This window comes from Pseudophryne corroboree, chromosome 2, assembly GCF_028390025.1.
Source record: "Pseudophryne corroboree isolate aPseCor3 chromosome 2, aPseCor3.hap2, whole genome shotgun sequence".
NCBI lineage: Eukaryota > Metazoa > Chordata > Amphibia > Anura > Myobatrachidae > Pseudophryne > Pseudophryne corroboree.
The window spans coordinates 103,241,871-103,255,210 of NC_086445.1; the positions used below are offsets into that span (position 1 = coordinate 103,241,871).

General features: G+C 43.8%; 1 protein-coding gene across 3 annotated transcripts in view; it reads right to left on the bottom strand.

The window, feature by feature from the left end:
- Nucleotides 1-13,340, bottom strand: part of ALKBH8 (alkB homolog 8, tRNA methyltransferase) — a 164,017-nt gene that overhangs the window by 36,275 nt on the left and 114,402 nt on the right. For all 3 annotated transcript variants that reach the window (XM_063951577.1, XM_063951575.1, XM_063951576.1), the window contains one exon: nucleotides 7,231-7,382. In XM_063951577.1, the coding sequence (XP_063807647.1) occupies nucleotides 7,231-7,382 (152 nt within the window). The remainder of the gene's footprint in view (nucleotides 1-7,230; nucleotides 7,383-13,340) is intronic.

The following is a 13,340-nucleotide window of genomic DNA, read 5'->3' on the forward strand; positions in this document are numbered from 1 at the left end:
GGGTCCGCGCTTGGGACGGGCGCCCAGCATCCACTACGGACTACGAGAAATATAATTACCGGTGAGTAAATTCTTATTTTCTCTGACGTCCTAGTGGATGCTGGGAACTCCGTAAGGACCATTGGGATTATACCAAAGCTCCCAAACGGGCGGGAGAGTGCGGATGACTCTGCAGCACCGCATGAGCAAACTCAAGGTCCTCCTCAGCCAGGGTATCAAACTTGTAGAACTTAGCAAACTTGTTTGACCCCGACCAAGTAGCAGCTCGGCAAAGCTGTAAAGCCGAGACCCCTCGGCCAGCCGCCCAAGAAGAGCCCCCCTTCCTTGTGGAATGGGCTTTCACCGATTTTGGATGCGGCAATCCAGCCGCAGAGTGAACCCGCTGAATCGTGCTATAGATCCAGCGAGCAATAGTCTGCTTCGAAGCAGGAGCGCCAACCTTGTTGGCTGCATACAGAATAAACAGCGAGTCAGACTTTCTGACTCCCGCCGTTCTGGAAACATAAATTTTCAAAGCCCGGACTACGTCCAGCAACTTGGAATCCTCCAAGTCCCTAGTTGCCGCAGGCACCACAATAGGCTGGTTCAAATGAAATGATGATACCACCCTAGGGAGAAATTGGGGACGAGTCCTCAACTCTGCCCTGTCCATATGGAATATCAGATAAGGGCTTTTACATGACAAAACCGTCAATTCTGACACACGCCTAGCCGAAGCTAAGGCCAATAGCATGACCACTTTCCACGTGAGATATTTTAGCTCCACGGTCTTAAGTGGCTCAAACCAGTGGGATTTCAGGAAATCCAACACAACGTTAAGATCCCAAGGTGCCACCGGTGGCACAAAAGGAGGCTGAATATCCAGCACCCCCGGAACAACGTCTGAATTTCAGGCAGTGAAGCCAGTTCTTTTTGAGAGAAAATGGATAGGGCCGAAATCTTGACCTTTATGGATCCTAATTTTAGGCCCATAGTCACTCCTGACTGTAGGAAGTGCAGGAATCGACCCCGCTGGAATTCCTCTGTAGGGCCTTCCCGGCCTCACACCAAGCAACCTATTTTCGCTATATACAGTGAAAAAGTCTTGCTGTCACGTCTTTCCTAGCCTTTATCAGCGTAGGAATAACTGCATCCGGAATGCCCTTTTCCGCTATGATCCGGCGTTCAACCGCCATGCCGTCAAATGCAGCCGCGGTAAGCTTGGAACAGACAGGGCCCCTGTTGCAACATGTCCTGTCTGAGAGGCAGAAGCCCTGAGTCCTCTGAGAGCATTTCTTGCAGCTCCGGGTACCGAGTCCTTCTTGGCCCATTCGGAGCAAAGAATATTGTTCTCACTCCTCCTTTTATTACAATTCTCAGCCCTTGGGTATGAGAGGAAGAGGAGGGAATATATAGACCGACTGGAACACCCACGGTGTTACTAGTGCGACCACAGCTATCACCTGAGGGTCCCTTGACCCGGCTTAAAACCTTTTTTAGCTTTTTATTGAGGTGGGACGCCATCTAGTCCACCTGAGGCAGTTCTCATCAATTTGCAAACTGCGTGAAGACTTCCTGATGAAGTCCCCACTTTCCCGGGTGGAGGTCGTGCCCGCTGAGGAAGTCTGCTTCCCAGTTGTCCACTCCCGGAATGAACACTGCTAACAGTGCGCTTACTTGATTCTCCGCCGAGCGAAGAATTCTGGTGGCTTCTACCCTCGCCACCCTGCTCTTTGTGCCGCCTTGGCGGTTTACACGAACCCCTGCGGTCTGACTGGATCAGAACCGGTTGGTCGCGAAGCAGGATCTCCGCTTGACTTAGGGCGTTGTATATGGCCCTTAGTTCAAGGATATTGATGTGAAGGCAAGTCTGTTGACTTGACCACAGACCTTGGAAATTTCTTCCCTGTGTAACTGCCCCCCACCCTTGGAGGCTTGCATCCGTGGTCACCAGGATCCAGTCCTGAATGCCAAATCTGCGGCCCTCGAGAAGATGAGCACTCTGCAGCCACCACAGGAGAGACACCCTGGCCCTGGGGGATAGGGTGATTAACCGATGCATCTGAAGAGGTGATCCGGACCACTTGTCCAGTAAGTCTTATTGGAAGGTCCTCGCATGGAACCTGCCGAAGGGGATGGCCTCGTATGATGCCACCATCCTTCCCAGGACTCGAGTGCAGTGATGCACTGACACCTGTTTTGGTTTGAATAGATTCCTGACCAGTGTCATGAGCTCCTGAGCTCTCTCTATCGGGAGATAAACCCTTTTCTGGTCTGTGTCTAGGATCGTGCCTAGGAGAGGCAGATGAGCTGTAGGAACCAACTGCGACTTTGGAATATATAGAATCCAGCCGTGTTGCCGTTACACTTCCAGAGAAAGTGATACGCTGTTCAGCAACTGCTCTCTTGATCTCGCTTGTATGAGGAGATCGTCCAAGTACGTGATAATAGTGACACCTTGCTTCCGCAGGAGCACAATCATATCCGCCATTACCTTGGTTATGACAATCCCGTACCGCAATACTGAGGTACGCCTAATGAGGTGGATAAATGGGGACATGAAGGTATGCATCCCTTATGACCCGATTCACGATAAAGTCTCCCTCTTTTTAGGCTTGCCCTGACCGCTCATAGCGATTCCATCTTGAACTTGAACCTTCTCAGGTATATGTTCAGGGATTTTTAATTCAATATGGGTCTGACCGAACCGTCTGGTTTCGGGATTACAACATGGTCGAATAATAACACCCTCTTGTTGAAGGAGGGGACCCTTGACCACCACCTGTTAAAGATACAATTTGTGAATTGCAGTTAACACTGGCTCCCCCTCTTGGAGGGAAGCCCGCAGGGCCGTCGGTGAGGGGGCATCTTCTCACAGTCCAGCTTGTATCCCTGAGACACAATATCTATTGCCCAGGGACCTAACAGGGAGTGAACCCACTTGTGGTTGAACTTACGAAGGCGTGTCCCCACCGGGCCTAGCTCCGCCTGTGGAGCCCCAGCGGCATAGGTGGATTTTTGTAGGGGCCGGGGAGGACTTCTGTTCCTGGGAACTAGCTGTGTTGATCCCGGCTCTGACAAGAAATGACGCACCTCAGACTTTCTTGTTTCATTATTCGAAAGGCTGCATTTAATAATGTCGTGCTTTCTTAGGCTGTGCAGGAATATAAGGCAAACTAGCAGAATTACCAGCTATAGCTGTGGAGACCAGGCCCAAGAACCCTTCTCCACACAATCCTCAGCCTTCCATATGCCTCTTAAGTCGGCATCATCTGTCCAATGCATATTCTACAGGACACGTCAAGCAGAGATCGACATAGCTTTGACTCTAGGACCCAGTATACTCATGTCTCTTTGGGCATGCTTTATAACTATATATCTATCACTTAAGACAGCATCTTTAATATATTTACTAGGGTCTCAATCTCTGCTGATAAGGTACCTGTCCACGCTGCCACAGCGCTATAAACCCATGCCAACACAATCGCCGGTCTGGGTAGTATACTAGAATGTGCACGCTATCTGCAGGATCCCTGAGAATAGCAAGTGCTACCGTCTGTGCAAACAGGACACCCTAGGGGAAGATTCTCAACACATCCTGGCCCTAGTGGGGAAAGGATACAGCCTGAGAATTCTCTTGTGGGAAGCTGCCGTCTCTTGTCTGGAGATTCCCGCTCTCTTTCCTCATGAGAGGAGGGAAATTTACCTCAGCATTCTTCCCCTTAAACATGTATACTCTCGTGTCAGGGAATGACACGAGGTGCCGTACTTGTCTATCTTAAATGTCTAACTAAAAATTGATTTTAAAATCTGTGCTCATCGGTGCATATTAGTAAATTACATACGGGATGGCACACGCGCTTTAATCACTAGCGCTCTGTGCAGTATAACACAGTGTGTATATGTGACCCCGGCGGCACCCTTACATTAGATACCTTGAAACGCTAATATTAAAATCTATGCCTTTATGGGATGGCACACACGCCGTAATCATTAGCGCTCTGTACTGTACTATACAACGTGGGGCTGTGACTACTAACTTAATCACGGCATTCAGAATACATTTATTCCTATACATAAGAGTGTTAATTAAAGGTGTATTCCCTTACTAAATTCGGCAGCACTCTTATATTAGATATTAAAGGTATCCATATATATAAATAAATGATAAACTGATTATGATTATGGAAACTCTTTGATAATTATATATGCATACAATTTCTCTATGCAAATATATGATAAAATCTGATATGTATATATGTGCCAGCCAGCCACCAGTATCAGTTAATGTGCAAATGAACATTCTTTGGTGATTATAGCACACATACATTTGAGAATGATTTGCAGCATTTCACTAATTAAATAGGCCTGCAGCATTTAATATGTATATAATTTCTACCATCATTTATCTATGCTGACATAGGCCAAGCCTTCATATATACAAATTTAAAGGCTACCTAAAAATCTATATATTATAATACTATATAGGAACATATTGTATGATTTAACAATATTTCCCTGCAATCTGCTGGAGGTAAACCAGCAGTCATCTGCAAACACTCATTATAATAATCTGGGCAGTGTGCCAGAATCCTCTAGATGAGCCAGTATAACAACATTGTTACATTTATTAGTCTGGGAGAATTAAAGAGTAACATTTGTGAAATATTTCAGAGAAACCCAGAAGTAAATATCTGTTCCTTTATTACTGTAGCACTATTGTATTAGAAAACACTGCTATTAGCCAGATAAGACAATATACATCAGCTAGTAGACATATAAGACGCCCAGCTGGGAGTTTTTAACCAACTTATTTCTGTTTTTCTTTATTACACACAGTCTTGTCTATTTTCGTATCACCTTACAACTTGTTTTGTTTTAATATTTCGCATTTAGTGCATCCAGGTAATTCTGGATGCAATAGTAGATTCAATCCAATTATTTTAAGGAAATAATAAAAGTAAATTTTTATCAAAACCTATGTGCACCGGAGACAGATCTCTTTCTCTCTTCTCTCTTTTGTCTACAATAATATTAAGATCTGTGGTAGCACCCCCTATTTACATACTCTTATAATAGAAAAATTAATAACAGGGGTTTTTTTTCAAGCATATATTCTGTAACTCATAATAAACAAAATAAATAAAATTAAGTTCATCGGAGTCTCCTGTGCAACAAATTTCCCTCTTCCCTTTTCCCTTTAATGTGATTAAAAGGGTACTCTACCTGCCGTATTGTGTAAAAGGGGAGTCTACCTGCCATACTGTGTAAAAGGGGGCTCTGCCTGCCATAATGTCTAAAAGGGGACTCTGCCTGCCATACTGTGTGAAAGGGGGCTCTACATGCCGTAATGTCTAAAAGGGAACTCTACCTGCCGTAATGTGCAAAAGGGGGCTCTGCCTACCATAATGTGCAAAAGGGGGCTCTGCCTGCCATACTGTGTAAAAGGGGGCTCTACCTGCCGTAATGTGTAAAAGGGGAGTCTACCTGCCGTAATGTGTAAAAGGGGAGTCTACATGCCGTACTGTGCAAAACGGGACTTTGCTTGCAGTACTGTGCTGAATATTACAGCTCTGCAATAACCCTTACAACAGAGTGCAAAAATGCAACATACAAAGTTGCAATATGAAATGCTATTTGTAGAAAGATTGGATTAAAGGGAATGCAATTTTCAATGCTACAACATAGAAACAGTCTAACCTTATAAAGATATATCTATGCAGAGTTAACATTAAAGGACAACCGTGTGTAAACTGTGAAACCACGCTAAACCAATTAACTTATATTATCTTATTTCACTCTGCACACATACAGGTTGTTAGTATTGTTACAACATTGTTTAATACAAATAAAAGATATATATTAGTTATAAAGTTGCCACTTCAGCTAGTATCCTTGTGCACTATTCCCTTAGAATGTAAGCTCTCACGAGTAGGGCCCTCTTCCCTCATGTGCTTATACTTTTCTTACTTTAATAATCCTCAACTGCCCAGATCCCACAGTTTTTTGACCACCTGGAACTTATCTCTGTTTACTGGTGTAGTTATGCTTAGTTGCCCTGTACTTGTCCTATATTGTATTCAACTGTAAGTCACTTTTCCTGTTTTTTATGTGCATTTGTACTCTGTAATCGGGCGCTGCGGAACCCTTGTGGCGCCATATAAATAAAGGATAATAATAATAATAATACTGTACCATGATTCCCTAACCATCCTGTAATTGTACTGCACCCAGACTTCCAATCAGTACAAGTGCACTGTACCTCCCTTGACCTATCTCTGTGACCTACCCTTCTCCAACTCCCCCCTGACCTCTCTATAGCTGCGCCATAACCTCCCCCACCTCCCCCTGTCCATTTTATCTCTGCACCCTATCCTCACCCTCCTTTCCCTGACCTCTCTATTTCTACGCCCTAACCTCACCATCTTTGCCCCCTAACCTTTTAAAATAATAAACAGGACGTGCAAAAAAACAAAACAAAAAAATCTTAAAAAAAGAAAATGAATTCAAAACATGCAGAAGTAGGCAGAACCTATCCGCCTACTTCTGTGACATCACAAGTTGGAGGAAAGTTGGCCGGCCTACTGAAAAAGGTGGCTGGTCTGATGAAAAAGTTGGTTAGGTGTGTGGAGCACTGCTTTAGTTTGACAGACAAGTTGGACGGTTGGAAGTTTGGAGAGTTGGAGGAAGTTGGTCCCAACTGAGACACAGAGCTGTAGCCTGCAGGCAAAATGCTGCCTTGCTGTCCATAGCCCGTCTGTTGCCACCACTTGTATAAACCAGTGATGCTGCTTGAAATAGCCTGTCGATAACTCAGAAACACTGTTGTCATTTTGACATAGAGTTTGTGAATAACTTGCTTTATCAACATCTGTACCCATAGAAACAAATATACAGTAATATAGACTATTTGCATGAGAATATATGCTGCTAGGACAGGTCAGTTCTTCACAATCTGTCAATTGCGGCTTCAGTGTGCTTCTGAGTAATGAACAGGAGATTTCAGGCAGAAATATTTTCAAGAATCAATACATATTCCAGTAACTTGTAGTACGCAGTGTAATGATTTTAATTAGACAAAATCATGTTTTTATGGCGTTATCCTTTAATAGTTGCAGCCGTATATGCCAGAATCAGATATATGCTTTATTTTAGTTCCTAGCAAAGAGTGAATATAGAAAGGGAACATTTTTCAATAAGCACATATGAATATAATGAAAAATGAAATATTGACCTCTCTCTCACACTTACCACATTTACATAAGCCTCGTCTTATTTTCCTGAATGTAAAAGATGTCCTCGTTCCCCTTTTGTTTAAGGTCAACTCCTCTGAGTTCCTGCTGACTGTTCCAAATTTCTGCCCTTCCGTCATCTGAACAACATCAAACTTTCTCGGTGTGATGCTAGAATGAAAGAAAATAATTACATGGTCAGGGCTGAAATGGTTTTAGCAGTAAGTAGAAAGTTGCGGCAAAAGCTTTACAAATGGATTGTTAAACTGTCTATCAGCAGCAGCACGGTTATTACCCAAAAGGAAAAAAACAAACAGTTTTGCTATTGAAAAGTAAATGAAGTGTAAATATCTAGAGAATTAATAAACTGTCCAGTCTATTTGTGGTTTCAGCTTACAGTAGAACCTATACTTTTGGAAGTGATAGGAGCTGCAATGTAAGCTGGTATTGGCATGGTCTACATCAGAGGAAGATTCATCTTCCAGCCGCTGCACAAAGTGAGAATAATTGTTGCGGGGGATTACAATGCTTTGTTCTATGGCAGAACGTTGGAAAATTCATAGATTAAAGCAGAACAGTTATCCAGACTGACTAGACAAAACGATTTATCTTCACACTCTCTCCAGCCTGCCCCTCTACTTCTCCACACTCCGGGACAGCACTGGCTAGGACAGCCGACTCCCCGTTAAGTTAACCAAGGCTTTAAAAATCTGATTCTCTGTATTTAACAGAAGCAACACTGTCTAACAATAGGCCTGATTCATAGTAGTATGCTATGCCAATACTTACACAGTTGAGTGATTATCATCCGACCGCTCCGCCGTCGCACTGTGTGTGCGCCAAGGTACCCTGTCCTCAGCTCACAGTGAGGATTTCTTTACAAAGTGACAGTCAGGGACCGTTTGTGGGCAGGTTACGGGGAGTGTTGTCAAAAACGCAGGAGTGCCACGTCCGTTTTTGGTGCATGCCTCAGACTGATCCCGTACGCAAATAAAACAGCGCCGGCGTCCTATTTGCATCAGCCCTTCTGAGTGACCATAAACTCACTCAGAGTAAAAGTTTCCATGATCGCCTCTATTGCTGCATATGTGTACGCAGGTCAGGACAGCTGCAATGTGATAAAGCTGAATCTATTTATCGTATAAATAACCCTTTAAGAGGTCTAAGAACACTGTACGCTGACTACGTAAGAAGTACCGTAAGGGTACGCTACTTGCGTAACGATCGCTCAGCCGTAGGCGAGACGCTCAAGCGTCGCGTTCGCTCACGGCCCAGAGATCACAGACTGGCACACTATTGGCTACAGACAAACGTAATGATTCGCTATGGCGTAGCGGACGCTCGAGACCACGAGGAGATCACCAGCGGCGCAGACGCTCACAACGCTATACCTTGATATCTATACCTTTAACAATGAGATTCACAGTATACCTTTATGTAGAGACAGTGTGTAAGTGCAACCTGGTGTAACCTGATTAACTACAAAGCTGCTTGAGCGTCACCGCCGCTCTGTGATCACTTAACACTATGAGAAAATACACAGATACTTGTTTAGGGTCCAAAGCCTATTAAATGTATTATAACTAATATACTTGTAAAAAGGAATCACCGTACAAATGATACACTACAATATAACAGAGACTTCCTAACCAAATAACTACACTATAAATACAATACAATTCAAGATACTTTAAGGAAAATACGAGAGAAAGAGTAGAGAGAGAGAGAGAGAGATAGAGATGAGAGAAATGGCTCACAGTAAGACAATATGATCACGGAGAAAAACTTACGCACAAGGGTAACGATCGCAAGCGCTTCTGGACATCCAGCTTCCCGATTATCAGCAATGAGAACCGTTTGATGAGAAGTGAAAGCTGGATGCCACAGGCCCGTCTTTTATGCTCCACACACAATGCAATCCAATGGTCCCTACAATCTTGTCGTCCATTGGACACAGGAATTCGGCTTCGCATCATAACAAAAGGTCATAGGGTGATTCATACAGGTGGGCTGTGACGATTTCAAACAGCTCAGGTGGGTGGGAAACTGGGTTTCCCGCCGCATACCTGAGTAAGAGTAAATAATAGTAATGGACATAAACTTCTTATGTCCATAACTATTCGCACGAGCGATTAATACGCTCCAAACCAACACCGGAATATTGCTATTTAAATCTTCTTCCGATGGGTACCAAACACTGCTGTATGACTCCTGTTAGACCCTTCCTACAATACAAAGAGGGATTCCTCCATTCAGGGACATTCTATATTAACCAAACTTTCAGAATCTATCAAAGGGACCATGATCTATAAACTACGTTAATTGTGGAAATATGTAACGATTGGGTCGCACGCTACGACTACATACTCTTTACCGTAAATACGCATACCGATGCGAGCGAGTGCACGCACCAGCGGGTATGCGCTATCACGGGAAAGCGCACGCATGCGCAGCGCGGACCAGTGTGAGGTGCAAATATGGCAGCGTGTATAGGGATATTTTTCTGACTTTGACAGTCCACCCTTTGGCAGTCAATAATAACTGCCACCTTCTAAAACATTTCAAAAAGAGAAAAATATATGTCAGGGGTTAATTCATTTCCATGGTTGGGTAGGGGAGGAGAGAGGAGTAGGTGTGAAGAGGGTATGACCTAGTGAGATAGCAGAAGCATGTGTGTATGAGTCCATGTTTGGGGGGTCATGTATCATCGTGCCGTACGTGTTGTAAATCAAGCTTCGAGGTATTGCGAAGTATACATTTGAATTCCTTCTTATCCCGTGGTACAGGTCTGTGGATGGGCTGTCAAACTTTACCGAGCTCTTTTCGGCTTTTGAACAAAATGGGGAGCACATTTTAGTTGATGATACATGAATGGGGGAATATGTGATTGCTGATATCTGTGCCTGTATTCCCTATACTATGTGTGTTATTACCTGAGGGTTGTAGAGATGAAGATGAAGAACACTTATGGAAAATGCAATGATATTCTATGTCAGGTAAATGTATATCTGTCGTTGAAGTTTTGTTCGGTATCAGTTGAAAGTCGTCTTCTTTGCGCTGTTTTGCTCCTTAGGCATGAGCAACAAGCTTTGTCAGTGCCATCAGATTTACAAAAAAATGTTGGGCTAGCGTGAGTTTAAAAATACTAGGGAAACTGGGGATCCATGGCAAAGTTCATCAAGTGTCCATTTCTCAAGTGGTCAAAACTCTTTCTTCGGTCCATCCGTTGTCTGTATAGCGTCTCGTCAACTTCCTCGTCCAAGGGGGTCTTTTTATCTTGGAGAAAAGCAGAAAAACAGGTGAAAGAAACGGACCGTATAATCGCATTTTTCATCATATCCTGGTTTCTATCGTTGGGTCATAAATCAAATCCAGGTTAATTACAGTTTCCTCACTCCTCAAACTCATCACTCTTGTACTTTGTTTGCACCTCATTAAAGCCTGCCCGCATCTAAATATCAATCCAATCGATATAACGACACCTAAGATACATAGTAGAAACTTCCCAACATCCATTATGACTCCTTGAGCCCAGTCTCCTAAACCAGAGAACCAATTTCGCGGGTTCAACCATGACACCCAACTAGTCAGCTCATTACCTACAGCAGCAAGGGTGAGATTGTGTTTTTGGCGAAATTCCCACTTCAATTGGAGAATATCGTCCATCTTTTGGTCTATGACCTCTACCGGATCCTCGGTGCTATTTGTGATATACGTGCAACACTTTATGCCGTACTGTGTTGCCAATGTAACACAATATCCGCCTGTCACTGCTGTGAGGTAATTAAGAACCATTCTATGCTGTACCAGTTCTGTTTTATAAGCTTGGAGTTCTCTTCCAGTGTATCTAAACGTGTCATCATACATTTCAGTGATATTATCTAACAAATTGGCGAGTGCGGAAATGTATCTATAATTCATCACTCCTCGAGCGGTGCGAGTGAAATCTAACGCCACCAGAACCTGAATCCCGGTGGATTCATGGATCAGATCAGAGGCCGGATGCTCTAACCTTTCTGACAGTTGTCTTTTAACTCGGTGCTCGTAATGAGTGTGAGTATAAGGAGCTTGGGCACCACGGTGTATGTCTTTCATTTTATCATGAGTTACAGTCATTACTTCAGGCAATACTCTTCCAATATAACACAATCCTTCAGAGTTTGGGGCAAGCCACTTGTACGCCTTTCTCCCGCATATGAAATATGCATCATCGGGGAGAACATATGGGACGGAGAAAGACATTACCATATTACAAACCTTCCAGGTGAAATCTCCTAGCCCTAATTCTTCCATCTGCTTAATGCACGTATCAGGTTGTACGATATGTGCACAGTATCCTGGTGATACTTCTCCAACTCTAGTAATCCTATTTCCTAGGGTGTATCTATACCGGAAAGATTTTCCTCTACTGGCTATGTGGCGTACAAATATGCTTGAGAAAGGGGTTACACCCCGAAACGCGTTGGAGAGAGAGAGACAGAGATCGGAGGTGCAGGTACACGTCATCACTGACCGCCCGGCGATACAACCTGCACGGACACCGCTAGCAAGCGGCGAGGAGACCAGGTCTGAAAACCGGAAGCAAGCCGCAGCCAGCGCCTTGCAAGGTAGGGTCAGTAGGGATAGATAGAACGGGACTGCATCATATAAACAACACCCGCATCGGGTACCGGACCACAGTATTCGGAATCCTCAATCCAGATCTCAAAAGAAACAACACCTCTAAAAGGGGCTGTAAACATTACTTACTAACCCAAAAAATTTTTTTTTTTTTTTTTTTTACAGGTATGTGCGGTACTACACTTAACAAGCGCTCTTTTTTCTAACCCATATTTGTTCATATTATACGGAGCAGCTATCACACATAAGCGCAGTAACTCATATATTTAAAATATGTGGCGTACAAGCTCTGTATCTGTAGGCATTCTATCTGCTCTATGTGAAAAGGTCATGGTGTGGTTACTCCATGATACTTCCCAATTTCCCGGCTTTCTGGGATTGGAGATGTTAAAACATAATAGGGACCTATCCACGTGGTATTGGTGGAGCTTCAAACTAGGAGGGCTGGAGATATTAAACCTCCGGTCCACCGGTCTCCCACCATTTAACTCAAGTACCTCCCCTATCGTTAAAGGAAATGGTACTAGCCCTGATTTGCTATGACCCTGAGGTACTTGAGAGCATACCCAACAATCTGTTTTGTTTAATACATTACCCACTAAGGAGTGATAATCACTCAATGGATGTCGGTCCATATGGATATTAAAACTGGATTGGCATTTCTTAATGCACCCATCCTCAATGACATTGTTACAGAGCCTACAGATACAATTTTCTTCAGCTAACAATCCGTCACAATTTCTTCTATGGTCAATGCTATCAGATCGTTTTCTGATACTCGCCTTTGCTTGTTGGTTAGGTTGATCTTGGAAAACTACGCCTCCATCTTTATCATCAGAACTCATTCCAGAACCTCTATCGACCTCCATGGTACTCTCGCCGGAACAGACTGCTCTGGTCAACATCATGGTCAACAGGAAAATCCGGATCACAGTCTCTTGGGGCAAGTCCATCTTTGAGGAGGAGACGAAGAAGAATGAGAAGGAGGAAAAATACATTTGAGGGAGAGGGGATGGGAAGTGGAGAAAAACAATAAAAGGGAGTGGGGAGTCGACAACAGCTCTCGGTCTTCAAGGCTCAGGTGCCGCCTCAGTCCTCCTGGAACAGACACTCCAGTGATACAACCTCTACCGTCTGTTCCTTATCACGGGACTTCTCTGGATCAGCAACCTTCTTGCAGTGGGATGAATGGACCCAAGTCTCTCTCTCAGCAACCTTCAATGCCGTAGTGCTAGTCAATAAGACCTGGTATGGTCCTTCCCATCTGTCAATAAGGCAACCTGAGCGTAGAAAATTCCGTATCATTACATAATCCCCAGGTTCAATGTCATGACAATTACTATCAGGTAGATCAGGAATCACCAACTTCAGATTATCATTTTGATTCCTTAACTGTTTACTCAGGTTAATCAAGTACTTTACAGTTACTTCATTGTTACATTTCAAATCATCCTGAGGGTTAATCATGACATGCGGTTGTCGACCAAATAAGATTTCAAAAGGGGACAG